The 18,048-nt window shown below is 47.6% G+C and overlaps 1 protein-coding gene and 1 long non-coding RNA gene across 3 annotated transcripts in view; one reads left to right on the top strand and one right to left on the bottom strand.

Moving 5' to 3' along the window:
• Positions 1-975: 975 nt before the first annotated feature.
• LOC139794920 (uncharacterized) lies at positions 976-5,005 on the bottom strand. Its single transcript, XR_011725316.1, has 2 exons — positions 4,707-5,005; positions 976-1,090 (listed from the first exon to the last, which is right to left on the bottom strand). It is a non-coding gene; the product is annotated as an uncharacterized lncRNA (long non-coding RNA).
• A 5,891-nt stretch (positions 5,006-10,896) lies between these two features.
• Positions 10,897-18,048, top strand: part of FOXO3 (forkhead box O3) — a 97,921-nt gene continuing 90,769 nt past the window's right edge. Inside the window, exon 1 of one of the 2 annotated variants that reach the window (XM_071741211.1) lies at positions 10,897-12,882. In XM_071741211.1, coding sequence (XP_071597312.1) covers positions 12,304-12,882 — 579 coding nt within the window. In that variant the 5' untranslated portion in view covers positions 10,897-12,303. Of the gene's footprint in view, positions 12,969-18,048 lie in introns of both variants that reach the window. The other variant, XM_071741212.1, reaches the window with a different exon arrangement.

Below are 18,048 nucleotides of genomic sequence, written 5' to 3'. Positions count from 1 at the left end.
CAAAACAACAAAGTATTTCATATGCAGAAGAAACAGATCTTACATCATTTCATGCTTCCTGCTCTGCTCTCTGGTGCCACGTTCCTCATTTTCAGGCTGTTTTAAAGGTCAGCTTCACAGAACAAATCCTGACCTCAGACATGGGAAATATGCTGCCTCATCACTCCAGGATTCTTTTCTCACATGATTATTCCCAACATTCCTGCAAGCAGAACAGACCCCATCACCACTGCTTAATTCCTCCCCCACCTCACTCCCCCAGAGAAAAAAGGAAAAAAAGAAAAAGAAAAAACCCAAGATAGTGTTTGGGGGCTCTTAGTTTTTTGTTTTGGTTTGGTTTTTTACTTTCCCAAGTTAATAGTTACCACCATCACAGCTCCATTTCATAGGCTGGGGGCTACTTCAGCAGTGTAATACTATTGCCATCTATGGGCAAGTAATAGCCTTACCAGCAATAACTATAAGTTAAAGTTGTAATACATACCTAAACTGACAACTACTCTCAGGAAAGTTTTTAAGAAGTTTAAAGAGGATGTTGTTTAAAATTTTCCGATGGCTAAGGTGTAGGATCTGGATAAAAGCTGATCAAAGACAGAAATTACCTTTCATGGCATTTGTTTTAACCTGTATTATTTATTCATTCAACTGGATTCATTTTGCCTGAATAATTTTATTTTGATGCTATAATTTGAACAGGTAGGAGAGGTCACATTAAGTTCTTGATTCAGAAGAAGTATGCATAATCCTTGTGTCTTAAACAAAAGACAGGAAGTAGTTTGAAATTATTGCTATTGATTATGAAATGTTTAAAGGATGATGGAAGGCAGAACAGTGATGAACAGGCCTCAGTGCTACAGGAAAGCTGAAGGTTCATTTATTTGCTTAATAACTCTTCTAAAAATATAAGATTTCAACCTTAACAGAAGAATCAGTCAATTACCGGTTATTTATGACAAAAATTTACTGACAAAATAGTTTGATTGAGATATAAAATTTATTTCAAATTCATTTTAGCTTGCTTATGCCTCCAAGAAAGGATCTGGTTCTTCTTCAGTGAATCATGTTCAGATGGAAAAGTTTTTCTCGGTATCTGTAAGAAATACAAAGCAAAACTGAAGCTGCCACTCACTGGGAGACTCTACAGATGACATTTAAAAGAAAGCACAACACCACAGCAAGATGAAAAATGGGTTTTCTGTTAAATTATAGCTAGCCAGATGGTTATACTGCTCTCAGGTTCATGATAAAGGCATCAAGACTGCCTCCCATGCCTGCAGATCTCATTGCCAGGTGGCACGAACAACACATGGTTAACTTGTCAGCCTCAGTGTCTTCTTGTTGGTCCTTGCTGAACCAGTGAAAGAAAAATACCCAGGCCCTGAAAGCAAAGACTGCCCCACAGCTTGTCATGCAGGAAAAGTAATAATAATAATAACAACAACAAAATTAAAGCTAAGGCATCAGAACCTATCTCAGCCCCTTGCCAAAGGAAGGTCAGAGTAAGACTGAACCTCATAGAAATCATACAAAAAGAACTGAAGCACACAGTCCTCTGCTAACAAAGTCAGAACAAAAACGTTTGGATAGCATTTCTGGAAGAAAGAGCCAGAGGTGTTTGTGAATAAGCACAAGAATAGGCACTTCCAGTGACCGCAGAACTATAAACAAAAGCACTTTTGTGCACTCCTGGATTACTTGTGCTTATTCTCTCCTACAGTCACATGCTTATGTGGGCCAGCACTGTCTGAAAACATGATTAATTAAGACGTCTTAAATTGCAACCAAGTATTGTACTATTAACACTGACTTTAACTCCCTGTTACTTAGTCGAATTTATTTCATAACTCAGTCTCTTATGTGACCAAGTCCCCACTGAATCCTTTAGAAGTTCTGGTTGATACATGCACTCCATTTCCAGAGCATTCCAGATTTATGGGCTCCTGCCTCTCCCCATCATTGTTTCACTGGTTTGGGGACACCCCCTTCTTTTCAGCAGATTGAAACATCCAGTAATCTGAAACAGATTTGGTGACCCTATAGCATTAAATCATGCTTTGTGGTGCTTTATTCCTGCTCCAAAAGACTTTATGCATTAACGGGTACATAAAATTGCACCAGAGACTGAATACATATTGAAAAGCAATAAATGATTCCATATGGCCTCAATTTTTCAAAGCAGTGCACCACTGTTTTAAAGCAATAGTGTTTAATTTTCCAATTAGGAAGATTTTTAAATAGCCCTTCTAACCCACAGCTATGAGAATACTCTCACTTCAAATATTCTTCCAAGCTGAGAGATTTGGGTGTACCAACAGTTTTCACAGTCAAATGGTGTCCTTGGTTAGCTAGCTAGCAAGGGTACAATTAGCCGAGGCAGTTAATTTCTTCCTTTTATTCAAAAAAGCTTGTGTCATCATTACTGCAAAGACACAGGTCACAAAGCCTCTGTGAGCAAACTGAATAGCATACGTTCCTCTTTAAGCTTCACGTACTTGAACATCTGTCAGAATTCAGCTACAGTACCTCCCCAGTTTTCCCTGTTTACTTCCAAGAAAAAAAAAAATCCATTTTGGCTAAAAAAAAAAAAAAGGCTTATAATACCTCTACCTAGATATGCTTTAAGCTTATTATGAAGAGTAGCTACTGTATTTAGAAACTGCAAGCTCTTCAGCAGATCACTTCTCAGTGTGTATTCAATTATGTGTGCTCACTTAAATAGCACCCCCCAAAAAAATTAAAAATAAAAGCAGGTCTCGCTCTCACTGGCTCTTCACAGGTAAAACAGACTTAAGATGCCCACCTTTAACACAGCTGTTAGGTAAACCAAAGGAAATTATTTTGCAGGGTAGGCAAGAGTGCATACAAATGGAAGAATTCAACTTCTAGATTCCCAGAGGAGCTTACAGGGCAGTTAGCTATAACTGTATGTCCCAAGCACATTTACGTGACATTCACATGAGCCACAAGAAATATAAGGCCTTTAATACCAAAAGCAGGACCAGGGCAGAACTGAGGCATTAAAGTTCAGAACCACCCTCCCAAAAGCTCCTGCTCAACTGATGCCTAATCCTAGAGGCTCTGGACTCCTATTTTTAGGCTGTCAGCATCTCGAGATACAGGACATTCTCCTTTTGGCACACCCAGAACCACCCCACGCTGGGCAGCTCCCTGCCTCTCTTCCTCATGGTCCCAGCACTGGAATTCGGAGCTCAGACACATCTCCATGTAAGATGAGACCCGTGGCCCCAGCTGCACAGCTTCCTCTGAGCAGACCCAACACATACCAGCGAGCTCCAGCTCCTCAGAGCACACTCACTGCTGTGATGGTTCTCCCAAGATGGGGCAGCAGGCAGGAGGTGCCCGCTGCCATCCCATCGCTCGCAGTCTCACATCTCAGGCACTCGGGAAACGTGACCTCCCTCCCATTCCTCCCATCTCGATGCAGCTCCTGAGTCAGCAGCCACCCAGTTCCTCCAGGGTGGGAGAGAGAACCAGCTGCAAATGCTTATCATCAACTTCCCCACCATGTGCCGAGCTGCTGACTGCTTTTGCTTAACACTTCAGCAGCCCCTTTGAACCTTTTCTCAACTCCCCAGGGCGGGACTTCCTTCCCCGTGTGCCCTGCAGTGTCCTCCAGGCCAGGAGACCCAAGGTCAACTTCTTCCCACTTCTGCTCGATGGCATTCAGATGCCTCCCCCTCTGACCTTCCAAAACCTTCCTGAAGCTTATTGAACCCACCTGGAGGGAGGTAGGGTAGCCTAACACACACTCAATTTTCAACCAGCCTGTTGAACCCGTACTGCTGCCTGGGGGAGAGGGTGGGGACTCAGGATTCATGGCAGCAATAAAGGAGAGGCCATGACCTAGCAATAATAACATTGCCATGGGGAAGGGAGGGAACAGCCTTAGATTTCAATCCCCTTTTCCAAGTCTGCTCTGTGTACTTTACATGGAAGATCTGTCAGAGGACAAAACACAAAGTTCTGGGAAAAAGACCAGGAACCACATCTCCAGCTTCCTAAGGAAGTGCTCTGATCGTTGGAGATACAGAATGACAGAGGGAGGGAGGTGCTTGGACTTCTTCCTCCAAAGGCCACATAACGAAGAAAATAATTAAATCTTTGAAGGAACCAAAATAGGTCGGATATAGGCACCTGCTCTCAAAAGGAGAGGCCAGCCTGTGAGCCTCAGCAAAGGGAAATCCTTTCCTGCAACCCCCTTTCTCTTTACCTCGTCCCTGACTGAAGCCCCTGCTCTCAAGTGTTTGCAGGCAGAGGGAAGCAGGACTGTGGAATGTGGTTATCTGAGCGATGCGGTGTTCAAGCACTGCTACAGCGAACCCAGGATGGAAGCTGCACCTCTCTGCACAGCACCATGCAGACAGGACAGCCACCTCACAGGGACATTTTTCTGTCCCATGAAGACAACCACCACCATCAGTTTCAGAGCTGTAGCTGTCAGGTCTCCCTGTGGGTGTCCGACCTCCAGGCACTGGGTGCACTGGATCCAGCTGCTGGACAGGTGCCTGGTCCCTTTCCCTCACACCACACGCAGCCCTCCCGCTGCCTTATGCGGGGCTGCGAGTTCCCCCCCAGGGAAGGGCTTTAAGCCAGTTGAGACAAGGGGAAACGAAGGCGGTGCCGCCCTGCCTGACCCTCGGTGCAACCGGAGCTCCTGGCTGATGGCAATTTTTAGTGCACGGTACCTTCAGGAAAGGCTTTTCTCCCGGCGCCGCTGCAGGCGGTGCCCGCAGCCTGTCCCCTTCATGCGACGGGGGCCATCCAGAGCTTGCAGGACCGGAGCCCCACGGTCCATATGGCGTACCAGCGGCCGCCCCAGGCCAGCCGGGGCCTGGCGACCGCCGCTCCCTAAGGGCCAAGCCGGCAGCCAGCGAGCCCTCCCGTCCCGCCACTGCCTCCCGAGCCCGCCCAAGACCATCGGGAGCGGGGAGGCTCCGGTACCCACACGCTCCGCACCGAGACCCCCGCGACCCCCACCTCCCATCCCCCCCCCTGCCCTCGCCCGCCGCGCCGCATTTTACTCGATTGTTTATTATTTTCCAAGGGGCGGCGGCGGGGTGGCTGCGCCGACCAATGAGAAGCGCCGCTGTCCTGACGGGCGACGGGAGCCGGCCAATGGGCGGCGAGGGCGGGCCCCGGCGGTCACGCGCGGATCTTAGAGCATGACATCATCTGTTTGCACGGCGCAGCCTAACTTGGGTGCGGGCGGGGCGGCGGCGGCGAAGGGGCGGGGCGGGGCGGCACCCAAAGGGCGGGGCGGGGGCGGGGGAGAGGGAGAGGAGGCGGTGACCGCGTCTACCGGGCGGCTCGGAAGGGCTGGCGGCCGAGGCCTAGCCCTGGGCTGCCAGCGGTCTGGAGCCGGCGGAGCGGAGGGGATCGGTGGCCTCCTCCACCCCCCTCCTCCCCTTCTTCGGCTCGTCGGGCGCTTCCCCCGAGCGGCGGGGTGCAGCTGGCGGCCGTTGGGCTCGCGGCGTGCAGCGCCTGAGGGGCAGCGCTGCCCGGCGGGCGCCCAACCGCCGGTTTGCGCCCTGCTGAGGTAACCCCGCCTGGGCCGCTGCCCCCCCGCTGTATTGTGGGCAAAGAAAGGTGTTAGGTTATAATAATGGAGTAATTAAGAGATAAGTGGGTATAATTAAGCCCGTGTGAGGTAACCGAAACGGGTTAAGTGACATGCCCGGGTTGCACAACGAGTCGGTGGCCGGGGAGAGCGGCGTTTGGCCGCTCGGACCAGCCCGAGAGCAGCGGGAGAGCTGTCTCTCTGTCTCTCTGTCTCTCTGTCTCTCTGTCTCTCTGTCTCTCTGTCTCTCTGTCTCTCTGTCTCTCTGTCTCTCTGTCTCTCTGTCTCTCTGTCTCTCTGTCTCTCTGTCTCTCTGTCTCTCTGTCTCTCTGTCTCTCTCTCTGTCTGCAGGTATCCGAGAGGTCCGTGGAGGTGTCCTGGAGGAGCAGGAGGCAGGGGGAGATGATTAAGTGCCTCCTTGATTAATTAGCAGGAACTGCTGTTGAGAAGATTAAATCCTTTCATACCATAGAAATTAAATTTCTTTTAAAAAAGTGGAGTTTCTTGTCAGATCTTAGTAGCTTGACTCATTTCACCCTAATGATATAAATGCAATAATTGCATGTATTCCCAGGTATTCAAAAATTATGATGCAAGCTTTTGAGTAGTGTAATGTAATTCTAAAAATCTGGTTTTAAAATATGCAATTAGGAGTTGGGGTTTTTCCTGTTTTCTTTCTGGCCCTGAAAGTATACTTGGATCACATCTATGTTGCATCAGGAACTTGGTCATTGGTTTAAAATGGATGCTGAGATGCTCTTTAATGAGACTTTTAGGAACAGGGATCTTAGGAAAACACCAATATTGCAGGACTCACAAAGACAGCTGAGGGAGCTGGCAACACCGCTTTGCCCTGCTAGTTGTGGCTGCTATTAAATGTATGAAACACTGTCAGAAACCTACTCCTGTCCAGAAGAAGCTCAGAGTCTTTCTCGGCCTGCAAGGTGCAGCTTTTTTGCCATGGTGCAGGACCTTGGCAATGCAGCTTCAGCAGACATAAGGTCACTTTTAATGACAATTTGAAGCTATATGGTTGAATTTTCCCACTTCTTCAGCTTCCCAGCTCCTTACTTGAGCAGGTTTTTTAGAGTTTTATGGTGACCCAGTTTTTCAGTGTATGCGACTGTAATAACCATACTCCACACAGAACAGAAATGCGCCCAGAATCCCTCAGTTATGGGTGCTGAAGTTTAGGTGTAATGTAATGTCACCATTTCCTTCTGCTACTGCACTTCTCTTCCTCCCCCCCTCTCTCTTACAGCTCTCAGTCAGCCACTTCACAGGCTGAAGTCCAACTTCAGTTGATCTTTAAATTGCTGTTCATCACTTTGAGGAAAATTTTATAGTCGGAACTCTGTAGCCATCCGTGGCAAACCCTTCATGACTCCATGGCACAATTTGGACCCTTGCTCTGTGTCTATCTGTCAGTCAATTTCTCCTTGATAATTGTGGAACCATTTGCCTTTTTCAGCCAAACTGGTCAGAAAGGTTAAAGTCTCATAGTATGAAGTTGGCTAGCTTATAGATGACATTTTTTCTAATCAGCACACAGGTTGCTCTGAAGCAGCCACGAAACCAATTGCCCTTTGCCCAGTCTGTGTTTGAAGAACATAGCTGGGAACTGCGGGAAGAACAAAAAATACACCAAGGGAGCCGCTCTCTCATGTGGTGGATGGGAGGGGTAGTCAAGGTTATTGTGGTGGACACAAATCTCTCAAGAAAGTAGAGTGCAGGTGGCTAACAGAACAACTTGTCATATACTTGTTTGTGTGAAGTCCATGAGGACAAAGCAACCATTGTTTAATGTAACTGCAACGTAGTTTTATTGAGCAACAATACATAGAATCATAGAGTGGGGGGGGGTTGGACGGGACCTTTGAAGATCCTCTAGTCCAGCCCCCTCTGCTAGAGCAGGATCACCTAAAGCAGATCACCAAGAACCACATGGGTTTTGAATGTCTCTGGAGATGGAGACTCCACAACCTTTCTAGGCAGCCTGTTCCTGTGCTCTGTCACCCTCACAGTAAAAAAATTTTTCCTTATGTTTAGGTTGAACCGCCTGTGTTCCAGTTTGTGACCACTGATGATTGTCCTGTCACTGGACACCACTGGGAAGAATCTGGTTCCATCCTCCTGACACTTGACCTTTAGATTTTTATAAGCACTTATGAGATGCCCCCTCAGACTCCTCCAGGCTAAACAGGCTCAGATCTCATATGGTAGGTGCTCCAGTCCCTAATAATCTAATCAGTCTCCTATAGATTTCTAGAGTGATGTAATAATGAGGAGTTCCAAGTCTCCCCATCCTCTGTGCAGCTTTAGTTCCAACCATGCTTCTTCAGTAAAAAATCTGTGTAAGAGAGGTGAAGCCAAAAAAGTGACTGGCACTTCCCTAGCTACCAGCATGGGAGAATGTAGGTTATGGCAGCATGAAGGAGTGATCACATCTGGGTTACCACCCTGAACTGGTACGCTCTTATCTGACAGGAAGCTGATGCTCTGAATTGGAAGGATGGAATGGAAGGATGAAAATGAACTGTAGTTGGATGCAGAAGCTGAAAGGAGTTAATCTCAATACAAAAATTATTTATGAGGATTCCCCATCTAGAGTGCTGTTATACAAATGGTACTTTCCCAAAGGCTCCATGTCTCACTGGTCTTCTTTTGTTGTGTGTGGCTGTGATCACCCAGAGACAACTCAGAGCTGCAAAGTGACCTATATAACCAGGTATCATGGTAGCTACATGTCTTCTCAATATAAACTTGTGCAGGGATAGTAGATAAAAGGAGATGCAGAGGAAGACACAGCACTGCCCTGAAACACTCACAGTGAGTGAGTGAGGCTCTCAAATGGCCTCAGGGCTGGCCTAACTGTATTCCTGCTGAAGTCGGCGATAAAACTCACATAAATGGAGCCTTTTTGAAAATCCCACCCTTGAGGCAATAAAGTACTTCAAGGAAGAGACTGGAAACTGTGCAGACTTTAGATTCAATTTTCGTCAGTTTTGACACGTATTTCAGCGGGCCCAACGACAGAATGGCAATATGAAGCACTCCTCTGTCTTCCTGTTTCACTTGTGCACATTTGGTAAGTAAAATGTGTAGGAACAATTATACCATGATTTTAACTCCACCTCTAAAACTGCAATATCACGGGCACACAAGTTCTTTGTGGATCTGTGAAGAATGGGCAACATGATTTGTGTGATAAAGGCTGTATGGCCGATACACCAGAGCATTCTGAAGAGGGCGGATGATCTTGCAGTAAAGGCCCAGGGCTGGCACTCAGAAGATCTAGTTTTATTTCTCAGTTCTGACATGGGCTTCCTGTATGACCTCAGCACAGTCATGTAATTGCTTGATGCCTCCGTCCATCATCTCTTTAATAAGGTTACTACTTACTTATTTCCTTTCTCCCACCCTGGCCTGCCTTACTTAGACTGCAATTCTGCCAGGGAGTGGACCATTTTTTACCACGTGCAGGGCCTTCACCCAGTACAATGAGACCTAATGGTAATGGCTGTGGAGTAATACAATGCCAATTAAATAAATAAATGAAGATGATGATGATATCATTTAGGACTAGATTTGCAGCTTTTAATCCAGCCTGAGGTATAAGTGCTGCATTTCCCTAGAACTTTGGGACCCGGAGTAATATTCTATGAGGAGGTTTCTGCACTGGTCAAAATCAGCTCCAAGCAGTGGCAGGTTTTGGGAACGTTCCGAGTGCCAGTCACAGCTTTGCAGCTTGCCTCCTCTGGCTACCAGCTGAAACCCACAAGTAGAGAGTAGGCTCTTCAGAGATGCAGTGTTGGGCTACAAAATCTCTCATCATGTATGGCTTTGTCTGATCTTGGCTCCTGGCTCTTCAACGCTACTGCAGTTCTCCTCCCCTACAAAGTGCCAAATCATACCCATGAATGCCAGTATCACAATTCCAGAGTAGCTGGTGTTTTTTGGAGCTGCCTTGCATTCCCACGAGGGGCCAGGTTACAACACAAAACAGGGCAGAGCACACAATGTCATGACCCAAAATGGAGCTCCAGTGAAAACTGTGTACATTACTCGAACTTGCATTCATTCTGGTTAATTCAGTGTCTCCTACTATATTTAGATATCTGAGGATTAATTGCATGCATGCTGAAATGCTGTCCCTTGTAATAATACCATGCTGAACTATTCCTAACTTGAGTGCAGCTTGAATTTGAAACCTAACTGGACCCTGAAGGCCTTGGCCCTTACTTTGCAGGATGTGTAAGCCAGGCAGGATATCAGGAAATATCAGGATATTGTGCATATCAGGAAATCACTTTATTTGCTAATTCTACAGAGCAATGCTTTAGAGGCACACCTGCTTCTCAACATGTGCAGTTGTCTTTATTTGGTAAGTGAGACAGCACTACTTCTGTACTAAATCTCCTCCATAGCCTAGGTTGATACAAGTCTAGGTGAAAACTGAACATACACACTGCTGTGCAGTGTATTTACAGCTACCTCTGTATTAATAGCTTTATGTTCCTTGGTTTTGTGGGTCATCCTGTTTTCCAATCCATAATTAACTGTGTCTTCAAATGAGCTACTTTGGTGGGCTTTCTGCTAGGGCATGGCCTCCATGGAGGAAGTACAGTGGGATATATTGACCAGTTAACATGCCTGAATGTGCTGCATCACCTGCAGGTGGAAGGAAAGCTTTCAAAAAATGACTAAATAGGACTCCAAATCTAAAGTTTACCAGAATAATTCGTGCACCAATAATTCATGACCCCTGAAAAGAAGTCAGAAAAGAAACAGGCTATTCCTCCACCGTGACCGGCAGCCAGAGCCGATTTTAGGGTGAAGCACAGGCAGCAAGCGCTGAGTCTGCGCTACTCCCTGGCCAGGTGGGCCTGACAGAGACAAGAGGTACGGAAACGTAAGCTGTCTGGTCTGGTTTTGCCGTTTGAATTCTACTTAGCGCAGAGAACCTGGGCTAATGCAGCCCTTGGAAAGAGTTACCGAGTGCTGCCAGAGCCTTGAGAGCTTACCGCGGCCCGGGCAGCGCGGTCAGGCCCCGGGCTGGCTGGGGAGATTCAGCCGCAGCGGTTCGGAGGAGGTGCCGTTCCGCAGCCGCAGGCAAGGCGAGGGGGCAAGCGCCCACCCCGCCGGGCCCCCGTCAGCTCCTTCAGCCCGCCTAGCCCCGGCGGCTCCCCCCTGCCCGGCCCGGCCCGGAGCTCCCGCCCCGTCGGGGCGGCCCCTGCGCGGCACCGCCCGCCGTCCGCCCCTGGGCGGGCCGTGCCGTGCAGTGCGGTTAGGTTGAGGCTCCCTGCGTGTGTCTATAACTTTGTGTTGCTGCCGGTGGTTGTTAGGAGGAGGGATGTGGAAGTCGGCGGTGAGCTGGGTGACAGGCTGCTCGGGCGGGCTGCGGCAGGCGGGCTCGGCGCGGGCGGATCGCTTGCCTCTCGCCGGCTGCTCGCAGAGGGAGCGGGCGGGTTGCCGCTTTTCCCTCCTTCGCCTTTAAAGGGAAGGCTCTTCGGAGCTGAAGGCGCAGGAGCAGCAGGAACCATGCAGCAGCTCTGCTTCTTCCTCCGGTGAATTCGGATCTCGATTTCTGCCGGTGTGGAGGTGGCTGTTGATTCTCTCCCCCACCCCGCCCCCGCCTCCCTCCTTTCCCGATGTGTCTCTCCCTGCCTCTTCTGCCTGCGCTTTTTAAATGACTTGAGTGAAGGGGGGAAAAACTGTCAAGATGGCAGCAGCAGGAGCAAGGAGGTTATGAATGTGGTGTTGATGCTGGAACAAAACCTATTCTCTTTGGCAGCCCTAGGGAGGGCTTAAAGCTTCTGGACCTGTTGGAAGACTGGCGATTTGATTTGTTCCCGTACTGTTTGCTTTTTCTCTGCGAGAAGAAGGAATTTTTTCTTTTTTTTTTTTCCTTTTTTTTTTTTTTTTTCTTAATTTTTTAAAAAATTATTTTTATTTTTTTATTTTAACCGACCAGCCCCCGGGGTGGCCCTCTCACGGCCCCAGCACCGTCGGCACTGGGATTTTGAGGGGCTGCTTGTGTGTGGCTTGGGGGGCACCGCAAAGTGACAGGCTTACGCTAGTATGCAGTAGGATGTATTCTAGGACTTCGGCTCCCTTTAGGGCGTTCTGAAGAAGGAAAAAGTCTTCGGCGTGATCTGAACGACCCCTCTCCCTGCCCTCCTGCTGAAGAAGGGGGCAAAGCATCATCCCTCCTCTCCGAAAAGGGAAGATATCCCCGGAAGCGACGAGAAGCAAGCTCGGAGCTGCCGAGGGCAGAGGGGGGTCCTCTCTTGGCTGGATACAGCGCGGTTCCCGCTGGAGCTACTTCTGCATCCGCATGGAGTGAAACATAAACAAACGCACACACGCACGGCGGGAGCGGCCGCCGCTCTGCCGGCGCGAAGGGCAGCGCCGTGAGCACCTCCGGCACCGCCCGGCACCGCGCCGCCCGCCCTGCGCTGCCGCTCCGGCTCCTAATCTGATTTCCACCCCCCTCCCTTCCCTGCCCTTCCCCCCCTCCCCCCCCACCCCCGCCCGGCTCCAGCGTGCGCATCGCCCGCGGGGAGCCTGCCAGTCCTTAGCGGAGAGCGGCATGCCCGCACGGCGGCCCCCCGCCTGCTAGGCTCCCGTCGGCACCGAGGAGGAGGCGGCGGAGGAGGAGCGGGGTCGGCGGCCGTCCGCCCCGTCGCAGCGCCCCGCTGCCGTCGCCCGCGGGGGAAGCCAAGATGGCAGAGGCGTCGCCCCCCGCCCCGCTTTCGCCCCTGGACGTGGAGCTGGACCCCGAGTTTGAGCCGCAGAGCCGCCCCCGCTCCTGCACCTGGCCCCTGCAGAGGCCCGAGCTGCAGGCCAGCCCTGCCAAGCCCGCCGGCGAGCCGCCCGCCGACGCCGCCTCCATGATCCCCGAGGAGGAGGACGACGAGGAGGAGGGGGGCGGCTCGGCCATGGCTGTCGGCATCGCGGCTCCCGCGGGCGGAGAAACGGCGCCGGCGGCCACCGCCGTCCCGGAGGAGACAGCGCGGCTGTTGGCCCCCCTGTCCGGGGGCGGCCCGGAGGGACCGAGCCTCTCGCCGGGGACAGCGGCTGGCGGCGGGGGGCTCAGCGGGGGCCCGGCGGCGACGGCGCCGAGGAAGTGCTCGTCGCGGCGCAACGCGTGGGGCAACCTCTCCTACGCCGACCTCATCACCCGCGCCATCGAGAGCTCCCCGGAGAAGCGCCTCACCCTCTCCCAGATCTACGACTGGATGGTCCGCTGCGTGCCCTACTTCAAGGACAAGGGCGACAGCAACAGCTCGGCTGGCTGGAAGGTGAGGCGGGTCCCGGGGCCGTGGCGGACCCACCGCGCCTCCCCGACGGATGGACGGGTTGCCCCCGGGGGGAGCGGTCGCGAATGGTGGGTGCCGGCAGCTTTCCCCGACGGCAGCCGGCCGGGCAGTGGTACTTGGCTGCCCTGTCGCCTTTGCTTATTTTTGCTGGCATTTTTTTTTTGTTTGTTTTGGGGGGGGTTTGTTTTTTGGGGTTTTTTTTTCTGGGTGGGGAAGAAAAGTTTTGGCTCTTCTCTGTTGCAAGCTGTGAGCGCTCCTAACTCTGGGAGAAGGGGAGACGCTGGAACGGAGCTGGCTTTTCTGGTGTGTAAGCACATGATTAAGGAAAAAAAAAAAAAAGGGGTAAAAAAAGGGAAAAATATTTGTAAGGATGGGGTTATGTTTGGTTTCATAAGGTATAGGTACCTTTGATGTAACTCGTAATAGAAATAGGCAGAGTTGCTTTTATGAAGGGTCTGAGTCTCAAAGCTCAAATGCAGAACAACCCTATTATTCTTGTAAAAAACAAAACAAAACAAAACCCTGTGGTTTCCCACACGTTCCTCAAAAGCAATAGAGGGAAATTCGGGTCTTGACATTTCTTTATAAAGTTAATCAAAGCGTGGCATTATTGGCTGCTGAGCCACGGGAACGCTTGGTTTGCATTTCCTTCGGTCGTGGTGTATGAGGGCACTGTCAGTTGATAAATCCTGTATAGCCAAGCATTTTCTGTCTAGCGTTGTGACAGTTAGCAGCTAAGATTACTAATATTTGAATAAGTGAGAAAAAAATATTAACTGGTTTTCGGCGTGTTTACTTAGTCCGTGCAAAAGCACGTTGCAGCAGGCAGGGTTTTGCTCTCAGTTAACAACTGAGTCTAATAAGGCCTACCAGGAGCTGGGACTGCACGAAAAAGTACATTTGGAGTGATTTCCAGAACTGCTTTTTTCTCTCCGTTTGCCATGTCTGTTCTATTAGTGCTTGTCAGCTGTGGAACTGTCACATATGTGCAGCTATACAGAAACGCAGGTCCTGCTAGATGTTGATACTGTTTGCAGAAGGAAATCCCTGTATGGTTCAGCTGCTGCTGAGGGCTGATGCTGGCAGCATCCGAGACCGAGTTTTTTGAATGGATAGCTGAAGGCAAATTTGCTGGAAAGTTTTACTGTATTACAGAGAAATTAAATTTCCTCTTTGAATCTCTCTAGCTTTGGATGAGAGGAGAAGTTACAATATACAAATTGGTCAGAAATACTGTATGGATGAAATATTTCTGGCAGTCTTCGTATTAGCAGCCCTCCCTTCTATTTTGGTGCCCGAGTAGGACTTGCTGCTAGGAACTGAAGTGCAACTGTATGATTTTTACCTTCCAAATGGAGCACTGTAGAGGAAGCATTGCACTGACAGACGTGCCTTAAACTGGGGAAAACATAAACACAAAGTTTATTGGTAGCATAGTTAAATCAAGACATGGCTTTTAAGAGCACAGATCCTTTTTACAGCTTTTGCCTCTGTGTTTGGTGTTGAATTTTGATCTGACTTGTCAAGTGCCACACCAAAATATGATAAAGTGTTACATCTTCCGATGACAGCCCGTGCCTTCGTAAGTTGTTTTCACACAGAAGCAGTGGCTTTAGATGTCAGCTGGTATGACAAATCCAGACTTTTTATCTGATACTTTGAATTTTCAGTAAATTCTCAATACTCTATTCAAAGGAAGACTTAGTGGACAATGGGACTGATACTGTTCTGGCTCAGCTTGGTGGCAAAACTCCCATTTGCTTCAGCAGAAGCAGGATCTGGGCCATAAGGCAAAGTGCTGACATTGATTACTATGCTTAATACAGTCACAATTTTTCTGACGATTTATACTGTTAATTTGATATCGATTCCTTTGCTGAGCAGCATTAACTGGTACTTGGAGCTAATTAAAATGTTAGAAACTTGGATCCCTTGAGATTCCTCTTGATATAATTTAGTTCAGAAGTTTCTCACAAGCCTTTAAGATGACCTTTTTCAGGAGCTGCAAGCACACTGGTAGCAGGAAAATTCTGCCTCTTTAATGACTGTGAGCTGTCGCTGGAAGTTAGGGTAAGGCATTCAGTTGTGTTAGCGGTGGGTGCAGTTGTGCGTGGGTGGTAGGGGCATACTGAAAGGGACAAAAGAGAGGTCAGGAGCTAATAATTTGCCAGGCATCCAGAACTGCAGAATTTAATTCCTTATCAAGTCTAGAGTTTCTTCTAATGCGTGCATATACACTCAGAAGAGGACTATTTCCAAAGAGAACGATCGCAGTTTCTTGGCTGTAACATAAATTAGTTAGTCTCTTAGATAGATTCTCCATTTTAGTCCCCCTGTGATAAAACATGTTATATGTTATTATCATCTTTGTTTCCCTCACAGGTAATGAATACAACTCTTCAGGAACTAATGTCAGCTTTTCACATCAGACTTTTTTAGATTGCTGGTTACACTGAGAATTTAAATGAACTGAGGATAGTACTGAATCAGGAGGCTTTTATCTTAAATTAGAATATTTTTACACAGCCAAGTTCATCTTTGAAGGCAGCAAGCCCATTTTGCAATATTCTGTTCTGGTACTGAGTGGGAAAATTGTCATTTTAAACAAAAGGAAGAAGAGAACTTGGTTTTCTTATCTTAGGTATTATTATGTATGAAATATTACCATTGAGATGTGCTGAATACCATAATCTGTAAACATAGTTGGTATTACACTCCTCAAAACAATTATTTTAAGAGCTATAAATTAAAGTTACAACTATCACTTTTTTGTTGTTGGGTTTTGGGTTGGTTTTTTTTTTTTTTTTTTGCCTAGAGCATTTAAGCAGAAGTGAGTATTTCAGATGTGGTTAGGGAGGCATATATTACGTTTCCGTTAATTCAGATAAGATTTGCCCAATACCCCACCACCCCCCTCCCCCAACAATCTTTGTTGCTTTCCCCCTCCTCCTGTCCCCGGTGGGATATTAGCTAACCTAATACTGCTTGACAGCTAAGCAGGGCAGTAGTGTATGGAGCATTGCTGTAAAGCTGGTACGCTGCAAATACTGTTGAGTGCCACCAGGCAGCCAGGTCTGATACAATCCTGTACACTTCGTAATCCCCAGGAAGGGTTTAGGTGCATGTTTCAATGTCCACTTACTGTCTTGAATACTTATGGAAGGTTGGGACTTATATTAAACATCTCTGGAGAGGGGAAAGGTCTGAGGGTGAGCTGGTTTCTCCCTCGTGAAATGCACTGCACAGGAGGCTGTTTGAGGTACTTCCAGAGAGCTTCTTGATGACCGTATTTGCCCGTCTTTACAAATTCAGGCAGCCAGTACCCCATCGATGCACTGCAGTCACAAGAACTAGTGTGCTGACTTAAAAAAAAAAAAATTCCCCAAATATTTAGGATGCAGTAACTCACTTCACTCAACAATCTTGCAGTAAGAAAGCAAAACACCTTTGTGTCCACGTATATAATAGAATTGCCCGTCTTCACTATAGCTTAAATACTTTCATACTCTCTTTCTATAATATTACTTTGTGATTTCTTGTAGCATTATCTCATGAAACAGTCTTTTCTACATGAAGAGTACACTAGGGGGACTATTTTCCTTTGTTGAGTGGTGTGGTAGGACTATGAATTTGGTCCTTAATACGCAGATAGCAGCATTTCCCAAATTTAAATGCAGTTGATAGGCTTTTATTTATTTTTTATACCAGCGGCCTGTTTGTTTTACACCTGTTGCATTCAGCTTCCTCATGAAAGATAAATATTAGCTGCTGGGATATTTACTTTGAGGCAGAGATTTTTGTAAACTTTGTACATGAACAAATTTCATCATTCCTTCTCATGATTTATTGACTGGTAAGTACCAAAGGGCTGCAGTCCCTTCAGTGTAGCAAACACACACAAGTCTAATTATTGAGACCTGAGAAGACTTGAGAAATTTGCCAGCAATGTAGGCAGATGTCTAAATCTGTTCGCCAGATGCTGATACGCAAGATGTGTCAGACCTTTTTTCTGATTTTTTTTTTTTTTTCAAAGGATGTGGGAAGGAAGCAGCACCACTCTCTGTTCTTATTTCTCCTTCCTCAGAGTGGCACACAGCATCTATCAGGAACGGCAGCATAAAACTGGAGTTTGCATCAGTTTATTTTTTTTACTCCACTCCCTTTTTTTTCTTGTTTTGTTTTGTTTTTGTGACTGAGTTTCATGGTTAACAGCTAGCATGGATATTTTTTCCAGCCTTATATTGTGTTCTGAGTTACTGGGTTTTTTTTTTTCTTTCAAAATTTTGAGCTGCCCTTTTTCATCTTTGCAGGAGAGTTTGGGTTACAAACTGTAGCCTGATTATTTGAAGTTTTGATCTACTGAAGCGAGCACGGGTTTAAGCATGTGAATGGATCCTTGGGACTTCACTGGGATTACTTGTGTGCTTAAACTTACTGTTTAAGCACCTTACCTGATCAAAGCCTTACTATGTTGTGCTTTAACCAAATACTTAGGAACATTTGTAAGTGAATTTTGTGCTGAGCAATGTAGAGAAATGTGTGGTTTCTGCCGTGAAGTTGAAAATTCTGGATGTTTGTTTCATCAAAGAGCAGAATACTTTAGCACCAGAGAAACAAATCACTTTTTAAACTTTCCAGTTGAAACCAGATGTAGATACTCATGCACATTATTATTTTATATCTGTAACATACATTAGAGAGCTCACTTTTTCCCATCTCATGCAGGCAGATGACAGCTATTAGAGGAGAGAGACACACAAAGTAGCTCTCCCAGAATCATTGACATTGTTTGATCCACAGTGTGACAGTGAGGAGTACCTCCACCGAAGGAGTTGTTAAATGCAGATACAAACGCATCATCTTGGTGAATGCCACCAGCTGCAAAGAGTTACAGGCTGTGATAAACTTAACTTTTGATGTGAATAAGAAGCCTCCAGTGATTAATGCTGGATAGTATTGCTGTCAGGTAGACCTGTGAGATAAATGGTGGAATCAATGTTCCTCTGTTCTTTAGAGGCAGAAGGTCACCTAAAACAGTCACGCAGCATCGGCGTTGTCTGTATTAGGTTATTAGTGCCAATATTTGAGCATATTTAAAATAGGAAGCTTGAGAGTCAGAGGTTGGCTCCTACACTTACCCGTCTGTTT

This window comes from Heliangelus exortis, chromosome 3, assembly GCF_036169615.1.
Source record: "Heliangelus exortis chromosome 3, bHelExo1.hap1, whole genome shotgun sequence".
Classification (NCBI taxonomy): domain Eukaryota; kingdom Metazoa; phylum Chordata; class Aves; order Apodiformes; family Trochilidae; genus Heliangelus; species Heliangelus exortis.
Note: the sequence above shows the minus strand (reverse complement) of the source record. Positions and strands in the feature narration are given on the sequence as shown.